This window comes from Zonotrichia albicollis, chromosome 28 (genome assembly GCF_047830755.1).
Source record: "Zonotrichia albicollis isolate bZonAlb1 chromosome 28, bZonAlb1.hap1, whole genome shotgun sequence".
In the NCBI taxonomy this organism is placed as follows: domain Eukaryota; kingdom Metazoa; phylum Chordata; class Aves; order Passeriformes; family Passerellidae; genus Zonotrichia; species Zonotrichia albicollis.
The window spans coordinates 532,122-544,755 of NC_133846.1; the positions used below are offsets into that span (position 1 = coordinate 532,122).

At 57.5% G+C, this 12,634-nt stretch overlaps 1 protein-coding gene across 7 annotated transcripts in view; it reads right to left on the reverse strand.

The window, feature by feature from the left end:
- The window catches only part of PPFIA4 (PTPRF interacting protein alpha 4), a 62,010-nt gene that overhangs the window by 33,437 nt on the left and 15,939 nt on the right, over nucleotides 1-12,634 (reverse strand). For 6 of the 7 annotated variants that reach the window (XM_074528224.1, XM_074528223.1, XM_074528222.1 and 3 more), the window contains exon 2: nucleotides 2,031-2,948. In XM_074528224.1, coding sequence (XP_074384325.1) covers nucleotides 2,031-2,267 — 237 coding nt within the window. In that variant the 5' untranslated portion in view covers nucleotides 2,268-2,948. The remainder of the gene's footprint in view (nucleotides 1-2,030; nucleotides 2,949-12,634) is intronic. The other variant, XM_074528219.1, reaches the window with a different exon arrangement.

A 12,634-nucleotide genomic window follows, 5' to 3' on the forward strand; every position in this document is an offset into this window, starting at 1 on the left:
GGTCCTGCCAGAAATCCAGCTTGCATCCCATTCCCAATGGGGTCTGAGACACTTTTATCACTCCTGGCTAAAAGAGCTCGCAGAGAAGGAGGAAGAGGATGGGACAGACCCATGAGATGCTCCCCAGTGCCCTGGGGAGAGACCCGAGCGTCCCAGTCCCTTGTACTTACCTGGTACATGCACATGCTGGCATTAATCCCATTGGGCAGGTGAGCGCCTCTGGATTTGCTTCCCGTGCTCATGCCGAGCCCTCATGTCCGAGGCAGAGCACGGGGGGCGCCGGAGCCCCCTGCCCGCAGGGACCGGGAGGCAGCGGGAGCTCCGGGGCACTCCCATGGGCACCGCCCCGGTCACAGCCCGGGCCGAGGGGCCAGGGCGGCCCCAGGCGGGCACGCAGCGGGCACAGCGCTGCCGGCTGCCCCGAGTGCTGACCCAGATTGCTCCGAGCACACCCGAGGCTCCCAGGCCCGGCCCCGGAGCGGGAGCCGAGGCTAAATCCGCGCATCCCTTAATCCGGGATGCTGCGCTGGGGCGGGCAGAGCGGCAGGGTGACCCGGCTTGCTCTCTCCAGAGCGGGGAGCAGAGGGACCCAGCCCTCAGCACAGGGAGGTGCTGCTGAGGCTGGATGCACCCAACACTTGGGTACGTCTCAGCAACTCTTTCAGGAAGGCAGACTCATCCACAGGGACCCCAGGAGCTCCTGGGAAGCACTGTTGGGCGCTTTGCTCTCAGCATCTTGGGCAGAGCCAGGACCAGCAGAGCTCTGCGTATGGAGCAGCTGTTCCCAAGCTGCTTTCCTCCATCCAGACAAGGCAGGGATGCAGAGAGCTGGCCAGCCAACAGCCCAAGCTCTGTCCTGGCTCATGCCACTAGTTTTGACCCATTTCCCATCTCTCTGAAGTGCTTCAAACCCCAACACCCAGGCAAGGAGGATCTCAGGTTTCAGCACTGCAGAGGTAGAACAGATGCAAACATTTGAAGCGTCCTGCTTCCCTTGGCTGTTGGGCTCCTCCCACACCATACCCACAATGGAGCAGAGCAACAGCACCCCAAAATCCCTGTTACCCCAAATCTGAATCCTGGGACACTGTGCTATTTCAAAAGACACCACAGGGATGGTGGGCAGCTCAGACTCATCCTGCACAGCCCTGTGACACTGGATTCATCCACCTCACCCTCTTCTAGCCTGAATATCTTCATGGAAATCAAGACCAGGCCTCTGGAGTACCTGGAGAGGGTCCTGCAGGTGGAGGAACAAGGAGCAGAGCACCAGCAGAAGCCCCAAGGCAAGCCCTGACTCCCCAAGCCCTGGGCTGCTCACTGAGCACGGGCCTCTGGCAGCCTCGCTGTCCTCTGCTCCCTGAGATGTCCCAGTCCCCACCCTGCACCAGCTCTGCCTCCAGTGTCCCCTCTCAGGACCAAGACTGAGACACAGAAGTCCCATTGTCCCACTGGGAAAGGGGGCTGATGGAAAGGAGCCCTCCTGGCAAGGGAAGGGGCAGCAGTGGGGCTGCTCTGCACAGTGGGGAAGGAGAGTGATTGATGAATGGTTAATGTCCCCATCTAAAGTGCCACAGTGGGCTCAGCACTTCCTGACATCCCAAGAAGTTGACTGGAGGCAGAAAGCCAGATCTGCTGCCCAAAATGAGCTATCTGCTCCCCAAGTGCTGTCCCCCAGCAGACTGACTGTCCCCAGAGGAAGCCTTGCTCTCTGTCTGTCCCCTGCCTTGCTCTCACCCTGGGGTGTCCTTGGGGAGGCTTTGCCCCTTCTCCAAATCCATTCCGCTGTGGACAGGGGCACTGCACTCCTACCCCTCCTCAAAGACCAGCAAGGGTACAGAGGAGAAGGGGAGATGTCCCAGTTGGTCGTGGCTTGGCCTGAGAGAACCCACAGGATTTACTGCTGACATGAGGTGCAACACCTGCAGCGTCACCACTGTCACACCAAGCCAAGCCCCCAGGGCCATGAGCTGAACCCCACATCCAATCCCCCCGGTGTGCCTCAGGGACGGTGCCAGGCAGGTCCTCACCTGCGGGAGGGCCGAGTTCAGCTGCCTCTGGAGCTGGTCCCGCTCCCGGAGCGTCTCCTGCAAGCGGCTCTGGGTGACCGCCAGCGTCTCGCGCGTCTCCCGCAGCGTGTCCAGCAGCTTGTCCCTCTCGTCCAGCATGTTCACCATCAGCTGCTCAAAGTCAGCGTCCGCCTCCGAGCCCTGGGGGGGCCCCAGCGGGTCCCCCTCGCTGATGGTGGGCATCACCTCGCACATCATGGCTGGGCTGGGCTGGGGGAGGCTCCCAACGGGGCTGGGGGTGTGCTCAGCACAGTCACATCACCACGGGCTCCCGGGGGCCAGGGGAGCCAGCATGGGAGGGGACAGGGGGGGTTCAAGGAGGGGGACTCCCCATCCCTTCCTCCTGCAGGCTAAGCAGCAGCTGGCATCGCTCCAGCAAGGTGCAGGGATGTCCTGGGCACCAACAGGGTCCTCGCAGTCACCAGTGCCCCGCTCGCTGTTCGTCACTGCTGGCTCCTGCTGCCACCTCTGCTGGGTTCCGTGGGTCACCTCTCTGGGTCCTGTGTGCCACCTCTGCTGGGTCCTGTGTGCCACCTCTGCTGAGTCCTGTGTGTCACCTCTGCTGGGTCCCGTGGGTCACCTCTGCTGGGTCCTGTGTGTCACCTCTCCTGGCTCCGTGTGTCACCTCCCTGATGCGTTTCCAAGGGGCTGCAGCGTCCAGGCTGTTCAAAAGGGGACAAAACGATCCTTGAGGATTTGTCCCAGGGGAGAGCCCAAGCCAGTACAGGGAGGGTCCAGGGAATGTCTGGGCTGGCTGGGCATGCTGAGGGGGCTCTGGTGAGGATGGGCTGTTTTCCCTAAAGCTGGAGGAGGTGTCACTGCTGATGTGGAAGTGTGTCTCCGTTGAGCATCACAGTTCTTCAAACACCCAGCAGTGACCTGTGACAGAGGGGACAGAGATTAGATCAGATCCTTCCTGCTGGCCCCAGAATGCCCAGAGACCTGCCCAGCCCCCTCTGCCCCCCACCAAACCCTTGAGAGCTGCACCAGGTGGGCTCAGCACCCACAGGAATGGGCTGTGCCAGGCTGTACCTCCTGCACCCACTACCACAAATCCAGGATGGTACCAAGCTGCAGGAAACAGCAACCCTGGCACCCAAATCCTGCAACTGTCCTTGGCATTCACATATCCTGGGCCAGGATCCCATGCCCTCTGTGGAACTCCTGGCTGCCCAAGGCCCCTGTGCCCCCACTGTTCCCCAGCCCCAGGGAATTTGCAGAAAATCAGGCTCCAGCTGAGTTTAGCCCAAATCTGGCAGGAAGTCACAGCAACAAATGAGTTGAATGATTGGATTAATGTTCCCCCCTCCTCTAGACAGATGCGCTGGGCCCAGCTCTTCAGGGGCAACTGAACTCCAGCATATCCTCCCTTGGTCAAACCTCTCCCATGGGATGAAGGCAGCAGCATCCCCAAATTCCTGCCCAAGCACCAGCACCACAGATGAGAGGCTGGAGGGAAGAGGCAGAGCTGGCATTTGGACAATATATAGGCTGGATTAAAGCATGGCTGGAGCTGAGAACCCAGCCCAGGGCTGATGCTGGAGCCCACAGCCCCACCTTCCCTAAACCATCCCAGACAAGGAGCCAGGTGGGGATTCACAGTCCTGTGGGGGAACTTCAGCCCTCTGCAGCCAGGTGAGGGTCCCCAGCAGCAAGGGTGAGTGTGACACTGCCAACCCAGCCACCATGGGGACCTGCCTAGCCCTGTCACCATCTGTGCTGGAGCACAAACCATGAGCAGGGCTCAAGCTGAGCAGCAAAACACAACATGAGAGGCCCAGGGTGAGCAGTGCTGCTCTGGAGCTGCTTCTGGCCCCACTCCAGTGTTAAACTTTGCAGATGAAATGCTCAAGGATAGGCCTGAATATTCGGAGTCTGAGGATGCATGTGAAGCTGTGGCTGCCCCATCCCTGGCAGTGTCCAAGGCCAGGTTTGACAGGGCTTGGAGCAACCTGGGCTAGTGGGAGCTGTCCCTGCCCATGGCAGGGGTGGGACTGGATGGACTTTAAGGTCCTTTCCAGCCCAAACCAGCCTGGGATTCTGTGTCACTTCCCTTTCAAACTCTCCCCCACACACACATGGATAAAAAGGACCTGCACACAGGCCTGGCCCAGAGCAGCCTGTTCTGGCTCTTTGGGCTGGATGAAAGCTCTTGTGCCCAACAGCTCAGGGGCACAGCAGGGACCTGCCCTGATGAAAGGTGACACTTGTGAGGAGGTGCCTTTGTCACACCAGACACTGCCAGGGCAGGGGAATCAGAACTCTGCTCTTTGGATGACATTGGCTCATCAGCTGAGAGGAAGTTTGACACAAAAAACTCTCTAAAAATAGAGAGGCTCTGGCAAAAGCAGCAGCCCCTCACTGTGCCTCCTGTGTGATGCTGAGCCAGCTCCAGGGGACAGAGCTGTCCCACAGGTGGTGTCCTCCCCTCCCTTCACAAGTTGGATCCTCAAGTGGGATAAAACCTGTTGTGGACATGTGACACTGTCCTGAATCTTGGAGGGGCTGTTGGGATGTGGATGACCAGGGTAGCTGTGGATTCATGGGATAACCGCACTGAGGACATCCCATCTGTCCTAGGGTGAGGTTATGATGGTTTTATCCCCAATCATGTGTTCTGTTAATGCTGGATATTCTATTCTGTGCCTTCAACACTGGCTCTGAGAGCCAAGGTGGGGAGAAGAAGAAGCACAGAGTTTGTTATCAGGGACTGGATTCACTCCTCCAGAGGCTGCTGGAACTCAGAACTCCACTGTGGTGCCTGGGCACAGACAGAGCAGAGCAGGGCCCTCCTTTGCTTTGCAGTTGGTTTAGCTGGCTGAGGCAGAGTTTTCCCTGGATTGTCTTTTGTTCCTTCCCTTTTCTTGGAACTGTTCAAACCTGCTCTGGATTGGGCCCTGGGGAGCACTGAGAGCTTGCACTTTGTGGCCATGGGGGCCTGCTCTGGGCAGCAGCCTTTCCCAGTCCCAGAGGGATTGATAACAGAGCGAGCATCAACAGGAGAGACTTTCTGAATATGTTGTCTCTTCAGAGCTGTGACTGAGTTTTGTCATTGGGTGTTGTTCACTTTTTGTGCTGGGGAGTGCTTTGCCCACTAAATAAACAGGTTCTCTCCACTTCTCTCAGAGGAATCCTTCCCAAACCAGTTGAGGGGAGGGGCTGTGTGGGTTTGCTTTCTGGGGGGGGCCCTTTTGGAGGTTTTCTCCCCAATTTGCCCTAAACCAGGACACCATCCCAGCAGGATCCCACAAAAACAAGGTTGGTGGAGCAAAAGGCACGGAGTGAGGGACCATTCCAGCCCCTGCTCTCCTTGGGTTGAGTTGGACATGAGCCTCATCCCTGTAATTCAGCAGGGAAAATGCTTTCCAGTTCTACAGCCCCTAATGAACAGTCCCAGGGGTACCCACAGGCATGGGGCTCCCTGCCAGCTTTCCTGGGGTTAAGAGGTCCCAGAGTCCAGGGAGATCCAGGGCCAAGAAGAGCAGAAACCAGTCCTACCCCAGGGCTAAGCCCTGTTAATTTGGGTGCAAATTGACCCACCTAAAGGAGGTGACTTGCATGGCCCCTCCTCTGCTGTGTCTCTGCCTGAGGGATGAGCATGCAGAGGGAACACCCAGGCTGGGCACAGCCTGGCAGCTCCTGAGCACGACCTGAATGGCAGAATGAGCCCCATGGGCATGGCCCCAGCCAGCTGCTGGTGGGGAACTGGGAGAAATTAGCAGATGAATTAAGAGATATTAATCAAGGCACGGAGGGAAGAGCCCTGCAAGCCCTCAGGGAAGGGAAATGCTGCAGGGAATGACCAAGACATAAATCTGACCTGAGAGATGCTGGGATGGAAATTTATCCCAGCTGCAGAGGAGAGACACCCTTACCATGAGGAGACTCTGCAGATGCCAATTCCAGCAGGGCCATGGCAGCCTCCCACACCCCATGGGGCTGGACCCACACAGTGCAGCAAGAGGCACAGATTTACATCCAAGATTTTCCTTCTGCTTCCCCCATGGTTGAGCTCGTGCACAAGTTGTTCTGGGGGGTTTTGTTTCACTGCAAACCTGCTCCTGCCCACAGTCACATCCTGTTATTCCTGTGTGCTTGTGCAGGGAGATGGGGAGATGAGCACAGCTGGTCCCTCAGCCTGGGGAGGGTGCTCACAGAATCACAGGGATCTCAGACAGCTGCTCCAGGGTGGACTCATCCCATTCCTCTGGTCTCCCAAAGCCTCTGTGCCCTGTCCCTCAGGATGCTCAGTGAAAACTCTCCTGCCCAGGGCTCTCTGTGCCTCCCAGGATGCTGTGGCACTCTGAGAATCCTTCTGCCAGAGGGTCCCTGGCAGGTAAATCCAGGGGCATGCTCTGCCACCTCTGAGTGTGGCTCTGGACACAATCCAGCCCCATGTGCCCATCCTGGCTGGAACCATGGCAAAATCCAAGAGTGGAAAATTCCCTGCACTGCAGTGGGACCATCCACCTCCATGGACAGACACTGAGCTGCCTCCAGCATCCCCATCATGGATCCATTCCTCCAACAACCACAGGAACTCTCCCACCCCATGGATTTGTGAGTGATCATTTCTGGATCAACCACTGCAGCTTTCACAGCAACACCACGAGTCCCAGGAGCAGCCCAGGCTCTGGTAAGGGCCAACACCCAGAGTCAGGGCAGATGCAAAGGGTTTGTTTGGGATGGCACAAGGAGTCAGGACCAAGTTGGGTTTGATCCCTGCTGTACTCAAGGCCTGTGGAGCAGGGAGTGAGCTCAGTAAGCAACAGGCAGAGGTGAGAGTGCAGGGATGTGCACACAGGGCCAGGGATACAGCAACAGCCATGCAGCCAGGATGTGCATACAAGCAGGAATGTGCAGGATGTTCCTTTCCAGGCTCAGCTCCCCTCATTTCTGTCCCACCTCAAACCTTGGGCTTTCCTCCATGCTCCACCTCACCCATTGCCAGGTGCCTCTCCCGTTCAGCCCAGCTGAGGGGGCACACCCAGGCTCTGTCCCTGCCCAGCAAAGCTCAGCAGCTCCCAGGCAAACCCACACATGCCAGCGGTCACTCTGAAGGACCTTGGGGACGTCAGTGTGGGTGACAGCCCAGACACCCCCACACTCTGCTGTGACTGCAGCAGCAGTGAGGGCACACCCAGAGCAGCTCTGTGCTGCAGGAGGTCAGAGGGGCCTGAGCTCGCTCCCAATTAGTGCCTGTAAATCTCAACCTTTCACAGGTCTCTGGGAGAACTCCCTAAATGCTCCTGCCTCGCTTTAGAGGGCCTTAAGTGCTGGGATAATCATCGGGTAGAGACTGCAAGGAGACAGCTGGGAGCTGAGCAAACACACACTGCACAGCTCCAGCCCTTGCTGGGTATTTTTAGTCCCGTGGGGCTGCCAGGCACAGGCTTGCTGGGAGCAGCTTTCTTGCCAGGGAAAACGTGCTTGCTTTACTATCCCTCCCCCCTCCACCCCAAAATGCTGCTTTCCCCACTTTTGGGGATGGAGAACAGCACCATCCCATGTTGCCTGCTCAGAGAGGGCACTTCCTCACAGATGTGGAGCAGCTGATGGGGAGCAGAAGGGGGTTTTGCCCTGGAGCTGATGATTTGCTCAGCCCAGCTCAGCAGTGAGTCAGGCTGCCTGTAGGATGCTGGGTCCCAGGGAGCACCCTGGCTTTCCCTTCCTAACAAGAGAAAGAAGCACCCACAGCTTTACCCACACACAGGGGATAGAGACAGCCTCGTCCTTCCTCTCTGAACGGCTCCACTCCCATCCCAGCCCTGCCAAGAGGAAGAGAAAAACCTCGGTGGCTCTGTCAGCAGGACCATCACCCAGCAGGCAGCTGGAAAAGAGGGTTAATGCACTCCTTGGAGGCAACAAGCTCTCAGAGATTGATCATCCCATAAAAATGTCATTCTAATCTTTTCTGCTCCTGGAAAATCCTTCTCAGCAGCCCAGCTTGGCCTTGGAAGCACAGAGTTGGGGTGGCAGAGCCCACACCAGCACCCCTCACTCCCAGCTCCCTGGCACAGCGACAGCCTCTCCTCTGCCCAACTCGGGGTCCAGCACCCACTGTGACCTCCCACACTGACCCCTCTCTGCCACATCCAGGAGGGAACAGAGTCTGGTGCCCTTCTGCTGCTAGTTTTACCTTTCAGGAACTTGTGACCCCAGGACAGGCTGCAAGTGTCACATCCTGGCACTCCCAGCAAGCTCATCCCAAACACAGCCCTGCAGACAGAGCCACATCCCAGCACAAGTCCTGCCCACCCTCACTGCAGTCAGACACCACTTGGCAGCAGCCAGGACATGTTGAGACACCAACCCACCCTTGCCTACCCCAGGAAAGGTCAGTAGTGACCCTCTGAGCAGTGGGATGGCAGGTGGGAACCTCCTCACCATCCCTACCAAGCCACAGAACCCATTTCTCCTACCCTCAGTGAGAGATGTGGTAATTAGAGGTTGGGAAAAGATACAGCCTCATCCCAGCTTTTCTCCCAGGCCCCCTCATTTACTCCAGGACACATTGTGGCCTCTTGGGACCACGAGTCCCCCCAGAGGGACAAGGAAGATGCAGCTTTCCATGGGGCCTGGATGGTAACAGCTCCTGAATCCCCTAACACAGCCCTGCCACCAGCAGGGAACTGCACAGATGGTCCCTGGCTGCTGCCAGGGGCTGCCCTGGCCAGGACACCCAGGGATAACAAGGGAAATGAGGCATTCTGGCTGGAAATAAGGTGCCATTTTTCAGCAGCACAGGACTGGATTCCTGTTCCAAAAGGTGAGATGGATTTGCTGAGATCGGGGCTGGGAACGTGCTGCAGACCTGAGGAAAGACACAGAGAGAGGTGCCTCCTCTCTCTCCTCTCTCCCAGGGTCCCCACACCTGCAGCAGTGTGTCCTTGGCCCCCAGTGGGACAATGTCCAACTTGAACCTTTTTGGAGATGCAGCAGTGGCAGAACAGGACATTCAGGCAGCGTCTCCAGGGTCTGGAGCTGTCTCAGGTGTTGGGAAGCCCTGGGTGCCCCTAAAGAGTGGGGACAGAGGACATTGCAAGCAATAAAAGGCAGTTACTCCCAATATCTTACCTTAAAGAACACACTTCTGCCCCAAAGACTTGCTCCAAACCCATGAAGCAGTTCCCACCTCAACCCTTGCTCACTCAAGTTGCTAAACCAGAGGAGAATCCACAGGGAAAAAGGTTCAGATCTGACAGTTTCTTTGCAGGGAGCAGTAAGTGCTAGCATTGCACTGGTATTTATACTTCCCAGTGGGAGGGGAGGCATTACACACCACTTCCAGAGGGTATTTTCAGACAGCCACCTGCTCCTCATTGTGTAGAGACACAATTGTTCCTCAGCAAAACCTTGTCAGACGAGGAGCCAAAATCTGCGCCGGGCCCTGAGGGGAGGAGGGAGCTGAAGCCCCAGGGCTGGCACCCAAACACGGTCACACAGACACCCACAGCAATCCACAGGACTCTGTCACCCTGGGATGTGTTGTGGGGGTTGTGCTGGGGGTCCTGTCTCAAGTTTCCCTGTTTCCAAAGTGGGCCATGTGTCCTGCCCTGACCCCAGGGAAAGGTGGGATCTCAGGGTACCCCAAGGAGGACCACAGGTCTGAGGAGCTGCTGGAGCCCCAAGGATCCCATGGGCTGTGTGGAAGCACAGGGAGTGTTCTGGAGGAGCAGAGACTGTGGTGCTGTAACACGAGCTGGATTTCACTCTTTGGCACAGCTGCCCCAGCTGGCACGAGGGGTTCGCCCAAACCAGCAAAAATACAAACCAAACCCCAAATCCTGTAATCACACCCCACTCCAGTCACCTGCGCCCAGCAGCATCACTGAAAGACAGGGCTGTGGAAATCCTGGAGAAATCCCAATTCCTTTGATGCACAAGAGGCTGGCTCTGGCAGGGAGGAGACAGAAGCACCTGATCCACGAGACCAAGCTCACATTGCTCTTCCAGGATGTGGTCTGCACTCAGAGCCATCCACAGGGGCAAGGAGAGGTTTCAGCAGCCACCAAACCAACACAAAAAAGCCACAGTTCCAGTTATAACTATTTCCTTTTCCAGCTGCTGCTCTGCTGTGTCATATGACTCATCCATCCTTCTGTTCCATAACTTTGCAACCAAACCCACCGCCCTTTGCTCTGTTAGGCTGAAGTTCACAGCCCCGTCTTTCAGTGATGCTGCTGGGTGCAAGTGACTGGAGTGGGGTGTGATTACAGGATTTGGGGGTTCGGTTTGTGTTTTTGTTCGAGTGAACCTCTCATGCCAAAGAGTGAAATCCAGCTCGTGTTCCAGCACCACAGTCTCGTGCTCCTCCAGAACGCTCCCTGTGCTTCCACACAGCTCATGGGATCTTGGGGCTCCAGCACCTCCTCAGACCTGTGGTCCTCCTTGGAATACCCTTGTTGGAAGGGACCTCTGAAGATCATCTTGTCCAACGCCCTCTCAAGGCAGGGTCAGACCCCAAGCAGGTGCCACAGGGACACGTGCAGGTGAGTTTGGAATGTCTCCAGGGAGGGAGACCCCACACCCTCTCCAGGCAGCTGTTCTGGCTCTCTGGAGGAAGTTCTTCCTCAGACTGAGGTGTTGAGAGTCTTTGATTTCTGTCTCAAGGAAGGTTGCTTTAAACAGCAGCAGAGGGAAATGCATTCCCTACAGAAGCAGCACCTCGAGGTGAAGCAGCCCCTGACTCTGCCAGGGAACACAGACTGGGATCCACCCCAGCAATCAGGCTGGTTTCCAGCCCAAGGTGGATGCAGACTCCTCGGACAGGGAAGTGATCCACAATCATTGAGAGAAAATCCTGTGCTTGTCACAGAGGGAGCATCACTGTAAAGTGCCCTTACCTTTGGCAAAGTGAGGCCTCGTGCCTCAGTCTCCCCACAAGCAGGGCACAGCTTCACTCCTTGCCGAGACACAGAGGCATGGCTGGTGATTTTCCATGATTTCACTAGAGGTTTTGCCACGGGTACATCCCTCCCGCCTCCATGGCACTTCTGCTGAGGAGTTATCTCATCTGGGAGCCTGCCGGGCTGGAGCCGGGGCCTCCCCCTCGCTAGCGCGGCCCTGCTTTAGTCACACCCCGTGAGCACTTGTGGTGCTAATTTATTCAGCGCCAGGGAAGAGTCACCAGCTCCGAGGGGGGCTGGGAAATCTGTGCCAGGGTGCGCCCGAGCCCTGACAAAAGCTGTGGAGGGGCACCCACAGCCAGCCCGGGCACCCACAGCCAGCCCCAGCACCCACAGCCAGCCCAAGCCCAGCCCCAGCACCCACAGCCAGCCCTGGGCGCCCACAGCCAGCCCCGGCACCCACAGCCAGCCCGAGCCCAGCCCAGGGCACCCACAGCCAACCCTGGGCACCCACAGCCAGCCCAGGGCACCCACAGCCAGCCCATGCCCAGCCCAGGGCACAGGGGAGGCTGTGCTTGCAGAGAAACCCCAGGCAAACCCCACGGGCACCTGAAGAGCTGCCATGCCTGCTCTGCCCAAGATCCAAGGTTTCCCCTCACCACCCATCCCACTGGAGTCTCTCCCATACCCTCAGCAGGCCCTCCCTGCCAGGAGCCTCAGCAGGGATAGCCAGTCCTGCACATCAGCTACACATCTGCCCAATCCCAGGGTAAAATTCAGCCACCAACTCCGTGACTGGTGGAAAGGGAGAGGGGCTCAGTGAGCTCCCTGAGGCCCACAGGGAAATCCCACTCCCTGCCCTGCTTGAGCAGGTCTCCAGCATTCTGCCACCACAGAATCATGGAATGGTTCACTTTGGAAAGGACCCTGAAAGCTCAACCAGTTCCACCCCTGCCACAGGCAGGGACACTGTCCACGAGGCCAGGATGCTCCAAGCCCTGGCCAACCATCCCTCACCAGACTCTAAATTATGAGTGGGGCTGAGGAAGAGCCCAGGGAGGGAGTTTGGAGTTGGGGAAGAGGCAGATGGGGCTTACAGTGAAATTTAGGAAGCCACAATGGAGAGAAGGGATGTGTCCAGTGCTACTGGCCTCAGGTTGGGCCACAGCAGGCTCAGGAACATATCCCTGCACCACACTCTAGGGTTTTGCAGGCACCACAACCTGCAAGGGAACACCAATGGTCCTGGAGCACGACCCTGGCCCTGGGGAGGCCTCCAGAGCTCAGCAATTCACCACCAACCACCCCAGCACACACACAGAGACAACAGCAGCCAGGCTGTGCCCCAAGTTCCCCTTGTGCTCCCCATGCCAATCCAGGCAGGCAATCCAGGCAGGGCTCCCCTTTGCTCCACCCTCCTGAAGCACAGAAGGTTTTAGTCCATCCTGCTCCAGAGGAGTGGTGACATCATGGCTTGGGCACTGGATGACCCCAAGCAGAGGTGGCTGGGATGGTTTCAGTAACTCAGGTGATGGGGACTGGGGAAGATTCCCCCTTGTTTTCATCCCTTCTGTTGCTCCTTGCCTGTGCCAAGGGGCTTTAGCAATTACTTGATCCCTTTGCTGATAGCACAGCCAGTTCCTGAAGAGCTTTTGCCCAGAAGCAGTGGGACATCAGTTCTGGACACTCAGGCTTTGAGGATGAGCAGATCCAGCA